Below are 12033 nucleotides of genomic sequence, written 5' to 3'. Positions count from 1 at the left end.
GGTCAGCCTAGCCCTTTGGCACAGGAGCTGTCTGGTCAGCAGGGCCGGGGGGGCGGCGTGCAGACACCTGCGTGGGGGACTCGCTCACCTGCGGGCTCCTGGCTTCAGAGGCCATCACTGCTCGGCTGGCTTGTGGGGCCCAGCGGCTGGGGTGCAGAATGCAGGGACAGGCTGTCACCCAAGGTGTCCTGGATTCTGGCTCTGTGTCCTTGACGGCCGCCCTTCGGAGAATGGGAGTTCCCTCTGCACCTGGCTTTGACCCGAGGGCAAATCAGATTAAGTCTTGAGAAATTGCCCAGACACACTATCGAGGCCGGTGACGCAAGAAGCATTGCGTGTGCTGTGCTGTGGGGCAGGTGGGGACTGCACTGCAAACAGTCCACGCAGGAGGCCCCACGGCATGGCACTGGCTCCCGGCCGGCTCTCCTGGCCCACATGTCAGTGGCTACGCAGCCTTGGGACAGAGCACCCGGTAACTGAGGTAACTGAACGTAGCCTCAGGGTCACAACCCCAGACCAGAGCCCCAGGCCGTGGCCTCCTGACGGCCCAGAGCAGGGCTCTGGGAGGCATGTCGTCTGCAAGGACTCACGGAACTTGGTTTAAAGTCATCCAAGAGCAGAGGTGCCGATCGGGGGACCGGGCGGGGGCACTCCCAGGCCCCGGCACCACTCTGCAAGTTCAACCCACAAGGAAGGGTCTCCCCCTCCAGTGGTCTTGGTCCCGCTGGGAGGAGAGCAGGGGCTGAGGAGGGCACTGCGGGCAGCGGCTCTCAGACTCGACGACAGCCTTTCCCAGCCTGCAGTGAGTGAGACGGCACCGTGGTCCTGGCCGGGGCGTTTCATGCTCAGACACCCGCATGTCCGAGTGGGGTCCAACCGTGCGTTGAGGCACTGAGCGGAGAACTGGCTTTCGGGCTGGGGTCACCTCTCTGGCTCAGGGCCCGCTGCTGGGGAAGGTGGACTCTCGCTCAGGTGGAGATCTCGGTGTTCAGGAAGCCCTGCCAGGCCAGCCCCCGCGAGGAAACCAAGGTGAGCGCTCCACAGGGTCGGGCCTCCTTCAGTCAGCAGCCCAGCGGGCATTGCCAAGCGGAGGGCCGAGGCGGGGGCCCAGGCACAGGCAAACATCACCACCAGGGCAAGACAGCTGTTTATCAAAATATTTTATTTTAGGAGACCCCTCAAAAAAAGACCCTCCACATCTGACAGATGCCCAACAATACCCTCGGCCTTTTTTTTTTTTTGGTCTTTTCTGTATTTTTTTTTTTCCTTTTTAAATCAACTAAAACAATTTGATGCTTAAAATAAAAGACAGGAGTATTTCCCAATCAGACTTTAGTCAAGAATATATATATACTTTTTGATCCTGGGGGCGGCAGGGGCGGGGAGGACGCTCGGCAGCCTTGGTGTTCCTGGCGACGGGAGGAGGGCGGGTGCCGAGGGCGCGGCCGCCCGCCCAGCCGGCTCGCCGCACTTCTGCTCTGCGAAGGGGCTGCTTCCGTCTGGGATTCCGCGTCATCTTCGTTACGTGTGTGGCTTCTTTTCCAGCTGAGAAACTTTTTTTTTTTTTTTTTTTAGTTTTTAAAAAGAATCACAGCCAAAATAAGACATTAACTGCAAAATCCAAAATGGCTGCGCTTACCCTATTTATAAAAACAAGTGAGTCCCTGCCTCGGGGCGCAGAGGCCGGGCTACACCTTCCCGGGGATCTTGGCCCGCTTGCGGGCAATGGCGTCCTCCACGGCCTTCAGCTGCTTCAGCAGCTCCTCCCGCCGGGACAGCGTGCTGGCCTTCCCTGACTTGGTGCCTGTGGACGCGCCGGCGGCAGCACTGCTGTCCGAGGCCTTGCCGGGCACACTGGTCACCTTGCTGGAGCTCTTGGACTGGGGGGACAACGGGCGCTTCCTGTGGGGGTGGGGAGGCAGTCAGAGGGGCGGAGGGCCTCTCTCTGCGAGCCTCCTGCCGGGGGCCTGGACCACAGGAGCGGCACCTGCCAGGTGGAAGGCGCCCCTCCCCAGTGGGCGAGGCCCCCCACGATGGGTAAGCGTGCGGGGCCCGGCCCGGCCTCCTGCCTGCAGCCCGGGTTCTGGCCACAGTCGAGGTGGCCTCCCCACGCCGCTCCCACGCCCCCGATCGTGGAGCAGAGACTGCGCGGGTGAAGGGGCACAGCGTCGGGGCTTGCCTGGAGCCACGCTACCCCGCCCTCCTACTCTGGTCCTCGTACGCGCCCCGCTCTGTGCGGACGTGAAACCCCACGCTGCTGGACCCCGGCTTCAAGCAGTGCTGTGGGCCGAGGGCTGGGGGCTGTGCCCACCCTCCCCGCGGCCCCTCCCACCTGGCCCTCGACCCAAAGCCAGGGGTGCAGGTGTGCAGAGACTCAGCCCACTTCCTGGGAAAAGGGGATCCATGCCCCTACTTCCTGTGCCTGACGTGGGAGGGAGGGGAAGGGGTGCCACCATCTGGTCCTGGTCCCCTGGCCGGGAGCTGCGCGCTCTGGGCCGTTCCTCATTCTAGGACCCACTGGGGCAGAGTTAAGACACGGGCCGGATGGCCCTCTTGCCTCTGGATCTGAGCCAAGTGCCACACCCCTGCTGCCTCTGAGCCTGCCCTTGGCTAGTCCTGCTGGCCTCCACCTGGGGAGGGAAGCTGCGCCAGCCCTCTCTGTGGCAAAGGAGCCAGCGCGCTGTGCCCAGGGCATGGGGGCGGGGGGGAGACACTCACCTGTCTGTTGGGGCCGCAGGTGCCTTGGAATTCTGGCCCCTCTGCCGCTCTGGCTTCGGGGAGCTGAGTCTCCCACCTGACTTTCGGTCCCGAGAACCTGGGCGACAGAGGACAAGGTAAGACAAGGGTCCCAGTTCCACACGGGGCCAGCTGCGCAGGGGCTGGTGTGCTCAGACAGGGATGGGGTGGCCCCTCTGGCCACTGGTGACCCCATGCCACAGAGAGGTGGCAGCTCAGTTCGGCTTCCTCATTTTCACAGAAAGACGTAAGGAGCAGAGCCAGTGAGAAAAAGGAAAAGGAGAGGATTGATTACACTGGAAAATGAAGCCCCAGAAAAACACGGAAGCCGAGGTCTAATTTCGGTTCTGGTTTCTTGAGCCAGCATCAAAACAGGCCACCGAGCTCTGAGCGTCCAACGCCAAGCAGACAAAACCCTCCTTCTGTGCCTTGCAGAAACTCACGGTGAGGGTCTTCAAATGGGGAACAAAAAGGCACGGCGGCTTAAAAACTAGAAGCAAAACCAAGAACGGCAAGGAGTGCTTGCTGTCGTGCAAGCGCGGGGGCCCTGGGCGAGAGCAGACGGAGGGGGTCCCGCCCCGCAGAGGCGTGCAGGCGGCCCCGGGGGGGGGGGTGCTTCGGGGCGGGCGGTGTCCACCTCCTGCTCCTGGTGGGGTTCGTGGGACCTCTCCATTTTAAGGGGGAAAGACAGCTTGGAAACACTCAGGCTTTTGCTTTACTAGTTAGAGCCAGTCAGGAAGGGGCCCTGCCTGGGCCAGTGGTTCTCTAGGTGCGGCCGAGCACCGCCGGGGCAGCAGTCAGGCGCGTCCCACGACACCGAGATGCTGCGCGCCCCCCGCACGCTCACGGCCTCACAAGCCCGGGTGGGGTTTTCCAGAGAGGCCGAGTGATTCGTGTGACCAGAAGAGATGGGATCCCAGCCGTAAGAGGGTTGTTAAAAAACAAAAGACCAATGCCATTCCTACTAACGTCTGTTTTGGAAGATACAGTTATTTTCTATAAAAATCTTACCTGTGTTATTTAAAAGTAAGTATTATATATAGTTTTAACTTCTAAAATCGTAAACGTGGATAGACACGACCCACCCAATCAGAAGTCCCTTGAGGCCCTCAAGACTTTTTAAGGGTGAACAGGGCGCCGGCTCCAGACGCGGGTGGCTCACCTCGGTCCGGGGAGAGGTTGGCCCGCTTGGCTGGAGGTGGGCTCTGCCTGTCCTTGTCCGAGGGCTCGTAGCGCTTCCTGCTCCCTTTATCAGCAGCCTGGAACGACGCGGTGTGTGTGAGGAGGACCAGGCCCTGGGGCAGGCGGCCACCTGCTCTCCGCCGCTGCAGGCACTCCTCTGGGGCTCCTGCGCCACGTGGCCCCGAGGGGGGCAGGGCCCACGGTCTCGAGGCCTCCACGCCAGGGGTGGGACTCCGGCCTTCCAGTCTCTCAGGGCATCGCGGATGTCAACTCAGAGGCCAAGTCGGCTTTGCTCCCTGCCCCAGGTCCCAGGGCTGCCGTGTGGGAACCGGCCCATCTCCCATCTACCCTGTGCCCACGCGGCACTGCCCACGGGGCTGGCCAAGAGGGCAGGACGAGCCGGGTGACGTGGAGAGCCGCCTGCCGGCCCAGCCCTGGGCCCCGGAGCCCCAGCAGCACCGCCCACGGCCTCACCTTGTTCAGCAGAGTCAACTTGATCTCCTTGTGGGCGACGAACGCGGCCGGTGGGGGCTGGCCGGGCGGCGCCTGCTGGGGGGTCGTGGGCTGCTGGGAGGACCTGCCGCCCGCGGGGGTTCTTGAGGGTTTGGGCGGCTGCGTGGACGGATCCCGCTTCCGCTTATCTGCTTTCACACCGTCTTCCTTCTTAGACTTTCCTGCCCGTGAGAAACGCCTATCAGAGCCTCCGCTGCGGTGAGGCGGCCGCCCGCGAGCCGGCGGGGGGAGGCGTGCCTCCCTGGCACTGACACACCCTCACTGGCACAGTGCCGCTGCGCGCACACAGGCTCTACCTTTCTCCTTCTTGGCCTGGGCCGGGGTGGGGGAGCGCGAGCTAGCCGAGGACACGGGGCTCGCCAGGTCTGCGTACATGTCGTCCGAGTCCACGCTGTGCGCTGAGCTGCTGCTCGATGTGCCGCTGGACACGGAGGAGACGCTGCTCACGCTCAGGGACCTGCACGCACAAGCACGTCTGCACCGCGGCCCCAGCCTGAGACCCGATTCCTGTTCCCAGGGAAGGGGAACCCACCCAGCCCGAGATTGTGGGGGCTCTGGGCACTCTATAGGTGCCGCCCACGTGGCTGTGGCCAGGCCCTCGTGCTCACAGGTGACCGTGCTGTTAGCTGGGCAGGGACACGCGGCTGAGCGTGACCAAGAGCGGGACACCCACCCTGGCGACGGTGCATAACAGAGGGCGGACATGGGCCGCAGCGCGAGCAGACGCTGTGCCAGACACCCGAGCGGGCCCACTCGGGAGGCTCTGCACATGGCCGATCTCCTAGGCCCTGGTCCCCTCACAGCCCAGCCTCCACAGGGACTCCCGCCCTCTGAGAAAACCGGCAGCACCGCATCCTAAGGTGTGTGGATGCTGCAACAGGGAAGGGAAGAGCCCAGCCTTTTTGAAAGGTTAGGTCTTTAACACACCCCAGACCTACTCAGACAGCTTTGGGCAAATGTATACACCACCTGCTGCCTGCAAATGAAAGAGAAAACTGGATTCAAGGAATCTAAGGACTGATCCGATCCTGTCTGCTTTCTCAACAACTGAAAAGCAGAACTCTCTCCTGCTTATTCCTTCCTCAGATCTTTTCCATCGGCCGTCCCCCAGCTGCCTCAGCCCGTGCCCACTCCTCGCCGGAGCGGCTCAGGAACAGCCCCTCGGACCCGAGGGAGGGGGATGCTCACACCTGAGGCGGCCTCTCCCGGGGCACCCTGGACCCTGCCTGGGGGACAGAGGCAGATGCTGACGGGACTGGGGCCAGGGAGACGTGATAATGACCTGGATCTGGAACTAGAGCCGCTGTAGCTGCTGCCGCTGCCGCTGCCGCTGACGGTCCGCCTGCAACGCAACCAACAGTCCGGCTGCTCACGTGTCTGTGGCCTTGACACGCAGGTGCTCCTCCAAGCCAGGGCTCGCTGGCCGGAGACCAACGCGCCCCCAGTGACCCGCCACCGACCGGGCAGCGGGCGGGGCTCTGATGCCCTCAAAGTGAACCAACCACAGCCCTGGCCAGCTCCCCCTACACTGTGCCTCCAGCAGGGGGGAACTTGGCATCGAGGGAGCAGCCGGGCCCCTCGCAGCCATCGAGCTCCTGGGGACACTGAGGCTCGGTGACGTGCCGCGGCCCCTGGCCTCCGCTGCCTGGGCGCACCCCTCCGCCAGCCCTGGAAGGCCGGTGCACTCACCTCCTGGGCGGGCTCCTGGCCTGCCGCTCCCTCCTCCTGGCTTCCCGAAGGTCTCCGGGCTTGGCGGGCTCGGGGGCAGGAGCGGTGGTTTTGGGGGCCTGCGGTGGGGCTGGAGGTGGGGCTGGCTTCTTCAGCAGCTTCTCTCTGTGACGTGGGACAGAGGGAGGGTCAGGCCCGGCTGGGCAGGCGGAGGCGGCCCTGCCGGCCGACCTCGGGGCGCGTGCAGTGCACGCACACACCCCCCTGTGAGGGGCTGTTTCCCGCGGATCCCACCCCACACTGAGCATGCCGCGGCCTCCCCCTCCAAGAAAGGAGCGGGAGGAAGACGGGGCCGTCTGAAGAGCCCCGGAGCAGTGCCGAGAGCTGGGCTGTGCTCCCTCAGTGATTGGGGACCCCACCGCAGTCGGGAAAACGGCCCCCAAGCTGTTCTCCACTGTTGTGTGGGGAAGGTACCCTGCCCGTTTGTTAATAAGCACCCTGAACACGCACGGCGCAGGTGGGCCACAGAGCAGACGCTGCCAGCCACGCCGACGCCAGCAGGAAGCAGAGTCTGGGTACAGGAAGCTGCTCAGCGCGGCAGCAGGGCTGACCCCAAGCCCGTGCCGACCAGGAGGCCGACCTGCGCTCACCCCTGCGCGGCGCTGTCTGCGTGAAGCCTGGCGGCCCAGAGCGCCTGCACTGTGCTCGGGGTCCCCACCCAACAGTGCAGTGCAGGTGGACGCGGTGCCTGGGGCCTAAGTCATGTGCCAACACCGTTCCCTTTCTAACAGTGAGCCGCCCAGGACTCCCTAAGCCTGAGGCCCGGGAGCCGACCCGTTCAGGAGGAAAACCTGCCACAGGGGCTGGGCCAGACGCACGTGGGGATGGCCAGCGTCAGGACGGGCCTCGCGCTCGGCAGAGCTGCAGGAGCGGAGCCCACTCTCACCCGGCGGACCGTGCACCCCAACCCTGCACGCCAGGTATTGTGAGGTTTGTGTGCTACGTTCTAGATGCTTCTAACCCCTCCCGTCGTCACATCTGTTGAGAAGGATCGATGTGACCAGCTCCAGGAGCAGCAGAGAAGGTGAAGGACGGAAGGGCTGAGGCTGCCACGGACAGAGCCAGGGCGGAGCACGGCAGGTCCCCAGGGCAAGGGGCCCTCACGTGCCGCGTTGGCTCCTGACAGGTGAGGCTCCAGCCCCAGAGTGAGCAGGCTGGAGCACGGACATGGCCCGTGGCCCTGAGGCCCACACCCGGGAAGCGCGAGGCCAGGTCTGCGCCCCGCGCCCCTGCCCACTTCCCGGGGCCCGTCGCAGCACTCACCCTGCTTTTGCAGGAGGCGGAGCCGGCTCCCCCTTGGTTCTGACAGGTCTGTGCGGCGAAGGCGTCGGGGATGGGGACGGGGACGAGGAGAAGGACCGGGACCTAGGGAGTGAACCAAGGTGAGAGGAGGCGCTCCACCCAGCCCGCACCCCCGGAGGGGCTACCGATCGGCCTCGGACGGGTCTCGGTCATCTCCCGAAATGCACGTCAGAGGGGAAAAGAGGTGCCAAGGGGCAGGCAGCACCCCATGAGCCGTCAGCCGGGAGCCGGCAGGAGGCCCTGGAACAGTCAGTGGGGCTCGCAAACACAACCCGAGGGGAAGGTTAAGTAGCGAAGAAAGCGTCCCCGACTTTGTGAGAAGAGCTCAGCTGTATACAGACCACACACAGGGCCTTCTTCCGTCTGTCCCCGTGTCACCCAGTGCTCACAGAGGGGAGACTGCAGGTAAGCCCCCCACACCCTGGGGTTTCCAGAACCCCCAAGTTTATCAGCTTGGTTCCAGGCTTCTTCCCCACAGCTCACCAGCCTTATTTCCCACGTGGAACCACAGAAGGCGTCTCCTGCCACTGATGATCGATACCTTTGCTGTCTCCCTCCCAGCCTCCTACAAGCAGCCTTCCCCTGGACACCCAGGCACTGCTTACACTTCTGGCAGGGAGGCCATGAGGCCCCAGTGCCCACAGCTGGCCCTCTGGATACCCTTAGCCAAAGGCTGGCTTTCCTTTCTCACAGCTGTCACTCAGCACAAGATGACACTCAGGAGAAGCAGGCCCAGCGGTCATCTAACCCCACAAACCCAGGAACGCGGCCTTCAGACGCAACAGCTTCAACGACCTCCTCGTGCTGCTCCCACCGCCCTACACTGTCCTAGGGTGAGACAGCCTGCCAGGAAGGGGCGCCACTGGGGGCCACAGACCCCGCAGGAGGACCCATCAGTTTACCCCAAGAACACTTTGTGACGTGCTCCCCAGGGAAGCGGTGGGCACGTGTGTCTGTGTGGGTCTGTGTGTGGTGTGCGTGTGAGCGCGTAGGGGTGGGTCCATGCCCCGCTGCGGCCCTCTGGGATAGCTGCGCCTGTCTGCGACTGCGGGGACAGAACCACACAGGCGGCCCCCGCCACTCACAGCCTCCCTCTGGTCCCAGACCTGTCCTGGGTGGGGCCCCACCTGCGCGTCTCAGGCTGGCAGGAGGCAGAGAGGGCGGGGGAGTGACTCTGGGTCCGTGTGCAGGTGGCACTGGGGGTGGAGGCGCACGCAGCAGCCTGCCCTGGTTGAAAAGGCTGAAGAGGCAAAAACGGTGTCAGCCGTTTCCTATTCCTCATGCGAACCAGTGACTCCTCCCACCCAGACGATGACCAGAAATTCTCTAACATCCCAAGCAGTCTGCCTATTTTCAGTGGGGAAATACTCCCCATCTTTCTGGAATAGGGCAGTAGCACCTTCTGCGAAGATGGAAACAGTCTGTATCTAAGCCCCCAAACAGGGGTTGCGCACACTCCAAAATTCCAGTGTGCTGGAATGTGACCCCCCACGTGTGGTCAGTGCAGGTCCACAGGAGGTCACCCGAGCTGGCGCTGACCCTGTGGCCGCCTTGTTCATGATATGAGCACAGCCCCCAATCAGGCCAACAGCAGTGTGGCTTGCGAGCCCCGATGTGCACCCCTGTGTCGGTTCCTCAGCCCCTCGCTGTGTATTCTTCAGAATTCACCAGACACCTAACCTAGTGAGACTATTCCTCAACAAATGAGGAGCTGGAAGGCCCCCGTCAAAACAGAAAGCTGCCGTCACGCAGGAACCCGGACGAGCTGGCGCTCTCCACACCTGCTGGGCCTCAGGGACGCACCTGGACCGGCTGCCTGAGAACGAGCTGCGTCTGGAAGACCGGCTGGAGTAGGAGCTGTAGGAAGAGGACCGGGACCGGGACCGGGAGGAGCCAGAGCCGGAGTAGGAGGACGACCGCGACGAGGACCTGGAGCGCCAGGAGAGAAGAGAAAGGCTGCGTCCCCTCCGCCCGCCCCCGCTCACACAGACACGCCGCCCTCCAGGTGCCTCGTGGACGCGCTGCAGTCCAGCCCCCCTGCTCGTGGCAATGGTGCTTAGAAACCAAGACCTGCGTGCCGGGCGCGCTCGCTGTCGCTGGTGACCCAGCTCCCAGGCCCTCGGGGGACAGAGCCAGGATACGTGTGCCCGTGTGTGTAGGTGAGCGTGTCTGACGCGGGCAGACACACGCGTGGGCATCTATGTGTCCACCAGTGCGGGCAGTGGAAACCCTGAGTCCACAGACACGTCCCGCCCCCGTCCACCTCCGCAGGCCCCTCTGGGCCCTCTTCAGGGAGAGCCCCCGCTCTCACCGTCCACAGCAGCCTCACTGGTCTGTGCAGACCTAGCGCACACACAGATCGCACAGCTGCTGACCCAAACTCGCAGGCAACAGAGGGACTGACTGGGCACGGGGGCCAGGCCGCTCTTCTGGTCTTCCGCCACGCGGTGTCTCTCCCCACACTGACCCCTGCCCAGGGCTGTGCTCCACTCTGGGTGGCCTGCACCCCGGCTGACCTTGTTCCGGGGGGTATGTGAAGCCTCACCAAGGTGTGAAGTGTCAGTCCCGTTAGCCAGCGATGCTCTAGAACCCAGCTACGCCACACCCCCGCTGAGCAGACAGACGCTGCTCAGTCCGCTGACCTCCCTGCCTCCTTACCTGGAGGAATTAGAGGCAGAGGCCGACGAGGCTGATGTTTTCCGACGCCGTCGTGCCCGGCTAGGGGAGACCGATATCCCAAGTTTCTTCTTGGGAGACTTGGACCGGCGCCAGGGGTCCTTCCACTCGTCGGCTCTCTTCACCTGGGGCCCGGCAGAGGCCGTCTCCTTCTTTGGTGGCTCAGCTTGACGGCTGAAATCACAGAGGGGTTAGCAGGTCTAGGGCCACCTCCCAGCAGACAGCAATGCCGTTTGGTGAAAGAAACTGAGTCAGAGGAGAGACCGCGACCTAATGGCTCACTCCAGGAACGCCGGACACACAGGGCAGCAGGTGCTCTGTCTACGGGAGACCTCACCTGGAACCAGACACGCGGGGCTCTCTCCACGAGCGGTGCCTTCCAGGGCAGCAGGGTAGCTGGCCATCTGGCGCCATCCTCCCCCAGAACCCCCGCCTTCCCCGCTGCGTGGGCTCCGGGAGCACAGGGAGGAAGGGGCATGTTCTCTCTAGAGCTGGCGCACAGTGGCCACACACCGGCACTTAGGAAGCTCAAGGGATCGAGGAACTCCTTGTCTGCAAATGAGTTAAACCCAAGCCTTACACATGTCCTTTGTTCTCTTAGGTTTAATTCACTGAAAGAACTTCATCTCCCAGCGAGAGAGACGACAGCAGGACAAGTCAATGCTGTGACGAGGAGCATCAAATCCGAGGGCCAGCGGGTTAGTGAGAGCAGCCTGCCGCCACAGCGGGCTACCCACGTGGTCACCACCAACTGGGAACGCAACAAGGCCGAACCACGCAGGGGAGTGGGAGCAACGGGGTCCTGAGGGTGTGAGCAGGGGGCTGGGGGCCGGCAGCAGCTCAGCACGGGGGACAAGGCTCAGCTCCAAGCCAGGGTGCCCCGCACCCCACACCAAAGCACCCCTGCTTTACAGTGAGCCAAAGCACAGGGTCCCAGAACAACTGGCAGCAGTTCAATATGAAGGTATCTGCTGGCCTTGTGATACTTATTAATTAAAAAATCACACAGAAAGTAAAAACAGAGAAATAAAAACCCCAGTATCCCGCTCTCTGGGGTCAGCCACCGCTTAGCGTCTCTGAATCTCCTCTCTGCCTTTACTTCACTCCCCACGATGAACCCTGGAAGCACAGCTGAGCCCGCCTGGGGGCTGCTCCGCCCGGAGCTGGCCTCCCTGAAGGTGCAGCAGTTCACTGTCAGGTATTACGTAATTTAGACATTTCTCTACGGTGAGCTGTTTCTGTGTTTAAAAAACACAAAGAACAGTAAAATCACCCTTTATGTAAGTCTTCATGGACATCATGTTTTTCCAAGGGCGAATTCCTAAGATGGGGAATCAGTGGGCCAAAGGAGGTGAGCGTTTAACAGGTTCTTGGTAAACAGTCACACGTTCCCTGCAAGTTGAGCAGCTTGCACTCAGCACAGCGGGGGCGCCTGTCTTCCCTCCCTCTCATCAACTCTGGGCTCCTGTGTAACCGGTGGGGGGCGCCACGGCGCAGCCCACGCAGAAGTAAACCTGAGCCCTGGCAGCTCCACGCACAGAAATGGGCTCCCACCTGTGCAGCGGCACCTGGCGGCAGGGAGGCCACCTGAGCTCTGGTGGTGCCTTGTTCTTGGCCAGTTTTCTGGGAACGCTTCTGCGTCCTGTATTTCTCCCAGGCCACTGGCTTTCACTTGCGCTGGCGGTGCTAACGCTTGTTACAAGTGTAACAGCTTCTTCCAGGCTCACAGAGCCTCCTCCGTTCTAAGCCACACTCACTTCTAGCTGCTCTAGACCTGCTGTCTTTCTATTTTAACCCCCTCCCCCTCTCTGGTGCACGTTCCTGCCCACTATCCCGCAGGCCAGTGGACCCGCTTCCATTCCAGAATGGCTTGTGGGCGATGCCATCTCTGGGGCA

General features: G+C 62.8%; 1 protein-coding gene and 2 long non-coding RNA genes across 15 annotated transcripts in view; 2 read left to right on the top strand and 1 right to left on the bottom strand.

Annotated features, from left to right (window-relative positions):
• Window positions 1-948: 948 nt before the first annotated feature.
• LOC309648526 lies at window positions 949-1343 on the top strand. The gene is made up of 2 exons (XR_014256700.1): window positions 949-1029; window positions 1171-1343. It is a non-coding gene; the product is annotated as an uncharacterized lncRNA (long non-coding RNA).
• The window catches only part of ZC3H18 (zinc finger CCCH-type containing 18), a 50428-nt gene continuing 39430 nt past the window's right edge, over window positions 1036-12033 (bottom strand). For 4 of the 10 annotated variants that reach the window (XM_082437133.1, XM_082437138.1, XM_082437142.1 and 1 more), the window contains 10 exons: window positions 10120-10311; window positions 9265-9390; window positions 7423-7524; window positions 6121-6264; window positions 5714-5773; window positions 4728-4906; window positions 4393-4592; window positions 3899-3995; window positions 2719-2815; window positions 1146-1553 (listed from right to left, as the gene is read on the bottom strand). In XM_082437133.1, coding sequence (XP_082293259.1) covers window positions 1337-1553; window positions 2719-2815; window positions 3899-3995; window positions 4393-4592; window positions 4728-4906; window positions 5714-5773; window positions 6121-6264; window positions 7423-7524; window positions 9265-9390; window positions 10120-10311 — 1414 coding nt within the window. In that variant the 3' untranslated portion in view covers window positions 1146-1336. The other 6 variants (XM_082437140.1, XM_082437134.1, XM_082437137.1 and 3 more) reach the window with 5 other exon arrangements.
• Window positions 2704-11421, top strand: LOC309648524. 4 transcript variants are annotated; one of them, XR_014256695.1, is made up of 7 exons: window positions 2704-2834; window positions 2978-3180; window positions 3616-3762; window positions 4587-4629; window positions 6891-7079; window positions 8155-8294; window positions 10739-11421. It is a non-coding gene; the product is annotated as an uncharacterized lncRNA (long non-coding RNA). The 4 variants fall into 4 exon arrangements; XR_014256696.1 differs by having other exon boundaries at window positions 6891-7089; XR_014256697.1 differs by lacking the exons at window positions 2704-2834; window positions 2978-3180; window positions 3616-3762; window positions 4587-4629; window positions 6891-7079 and having other exon boundaries at window positions 7532-8294.

Source organism: Balaenoptera physalus (assembly GCF_965194825.1).
Source record: "Balaenoptera physalus genome assembly, chromosome: 19".
In the NCBI taxonomy this organism is placed as follows: domain Eukaryota; kingdom Metazoa; phylum Chordata; class Mammalia; order Artiodactyla; family Balaenopteridae; genus Balaenoptera; species Balaenoptera physalus.
Note: the sequence above shows the minus strand (reverse complement) of the source record. Positions and strands in the feature narration are given on the sequence as shown.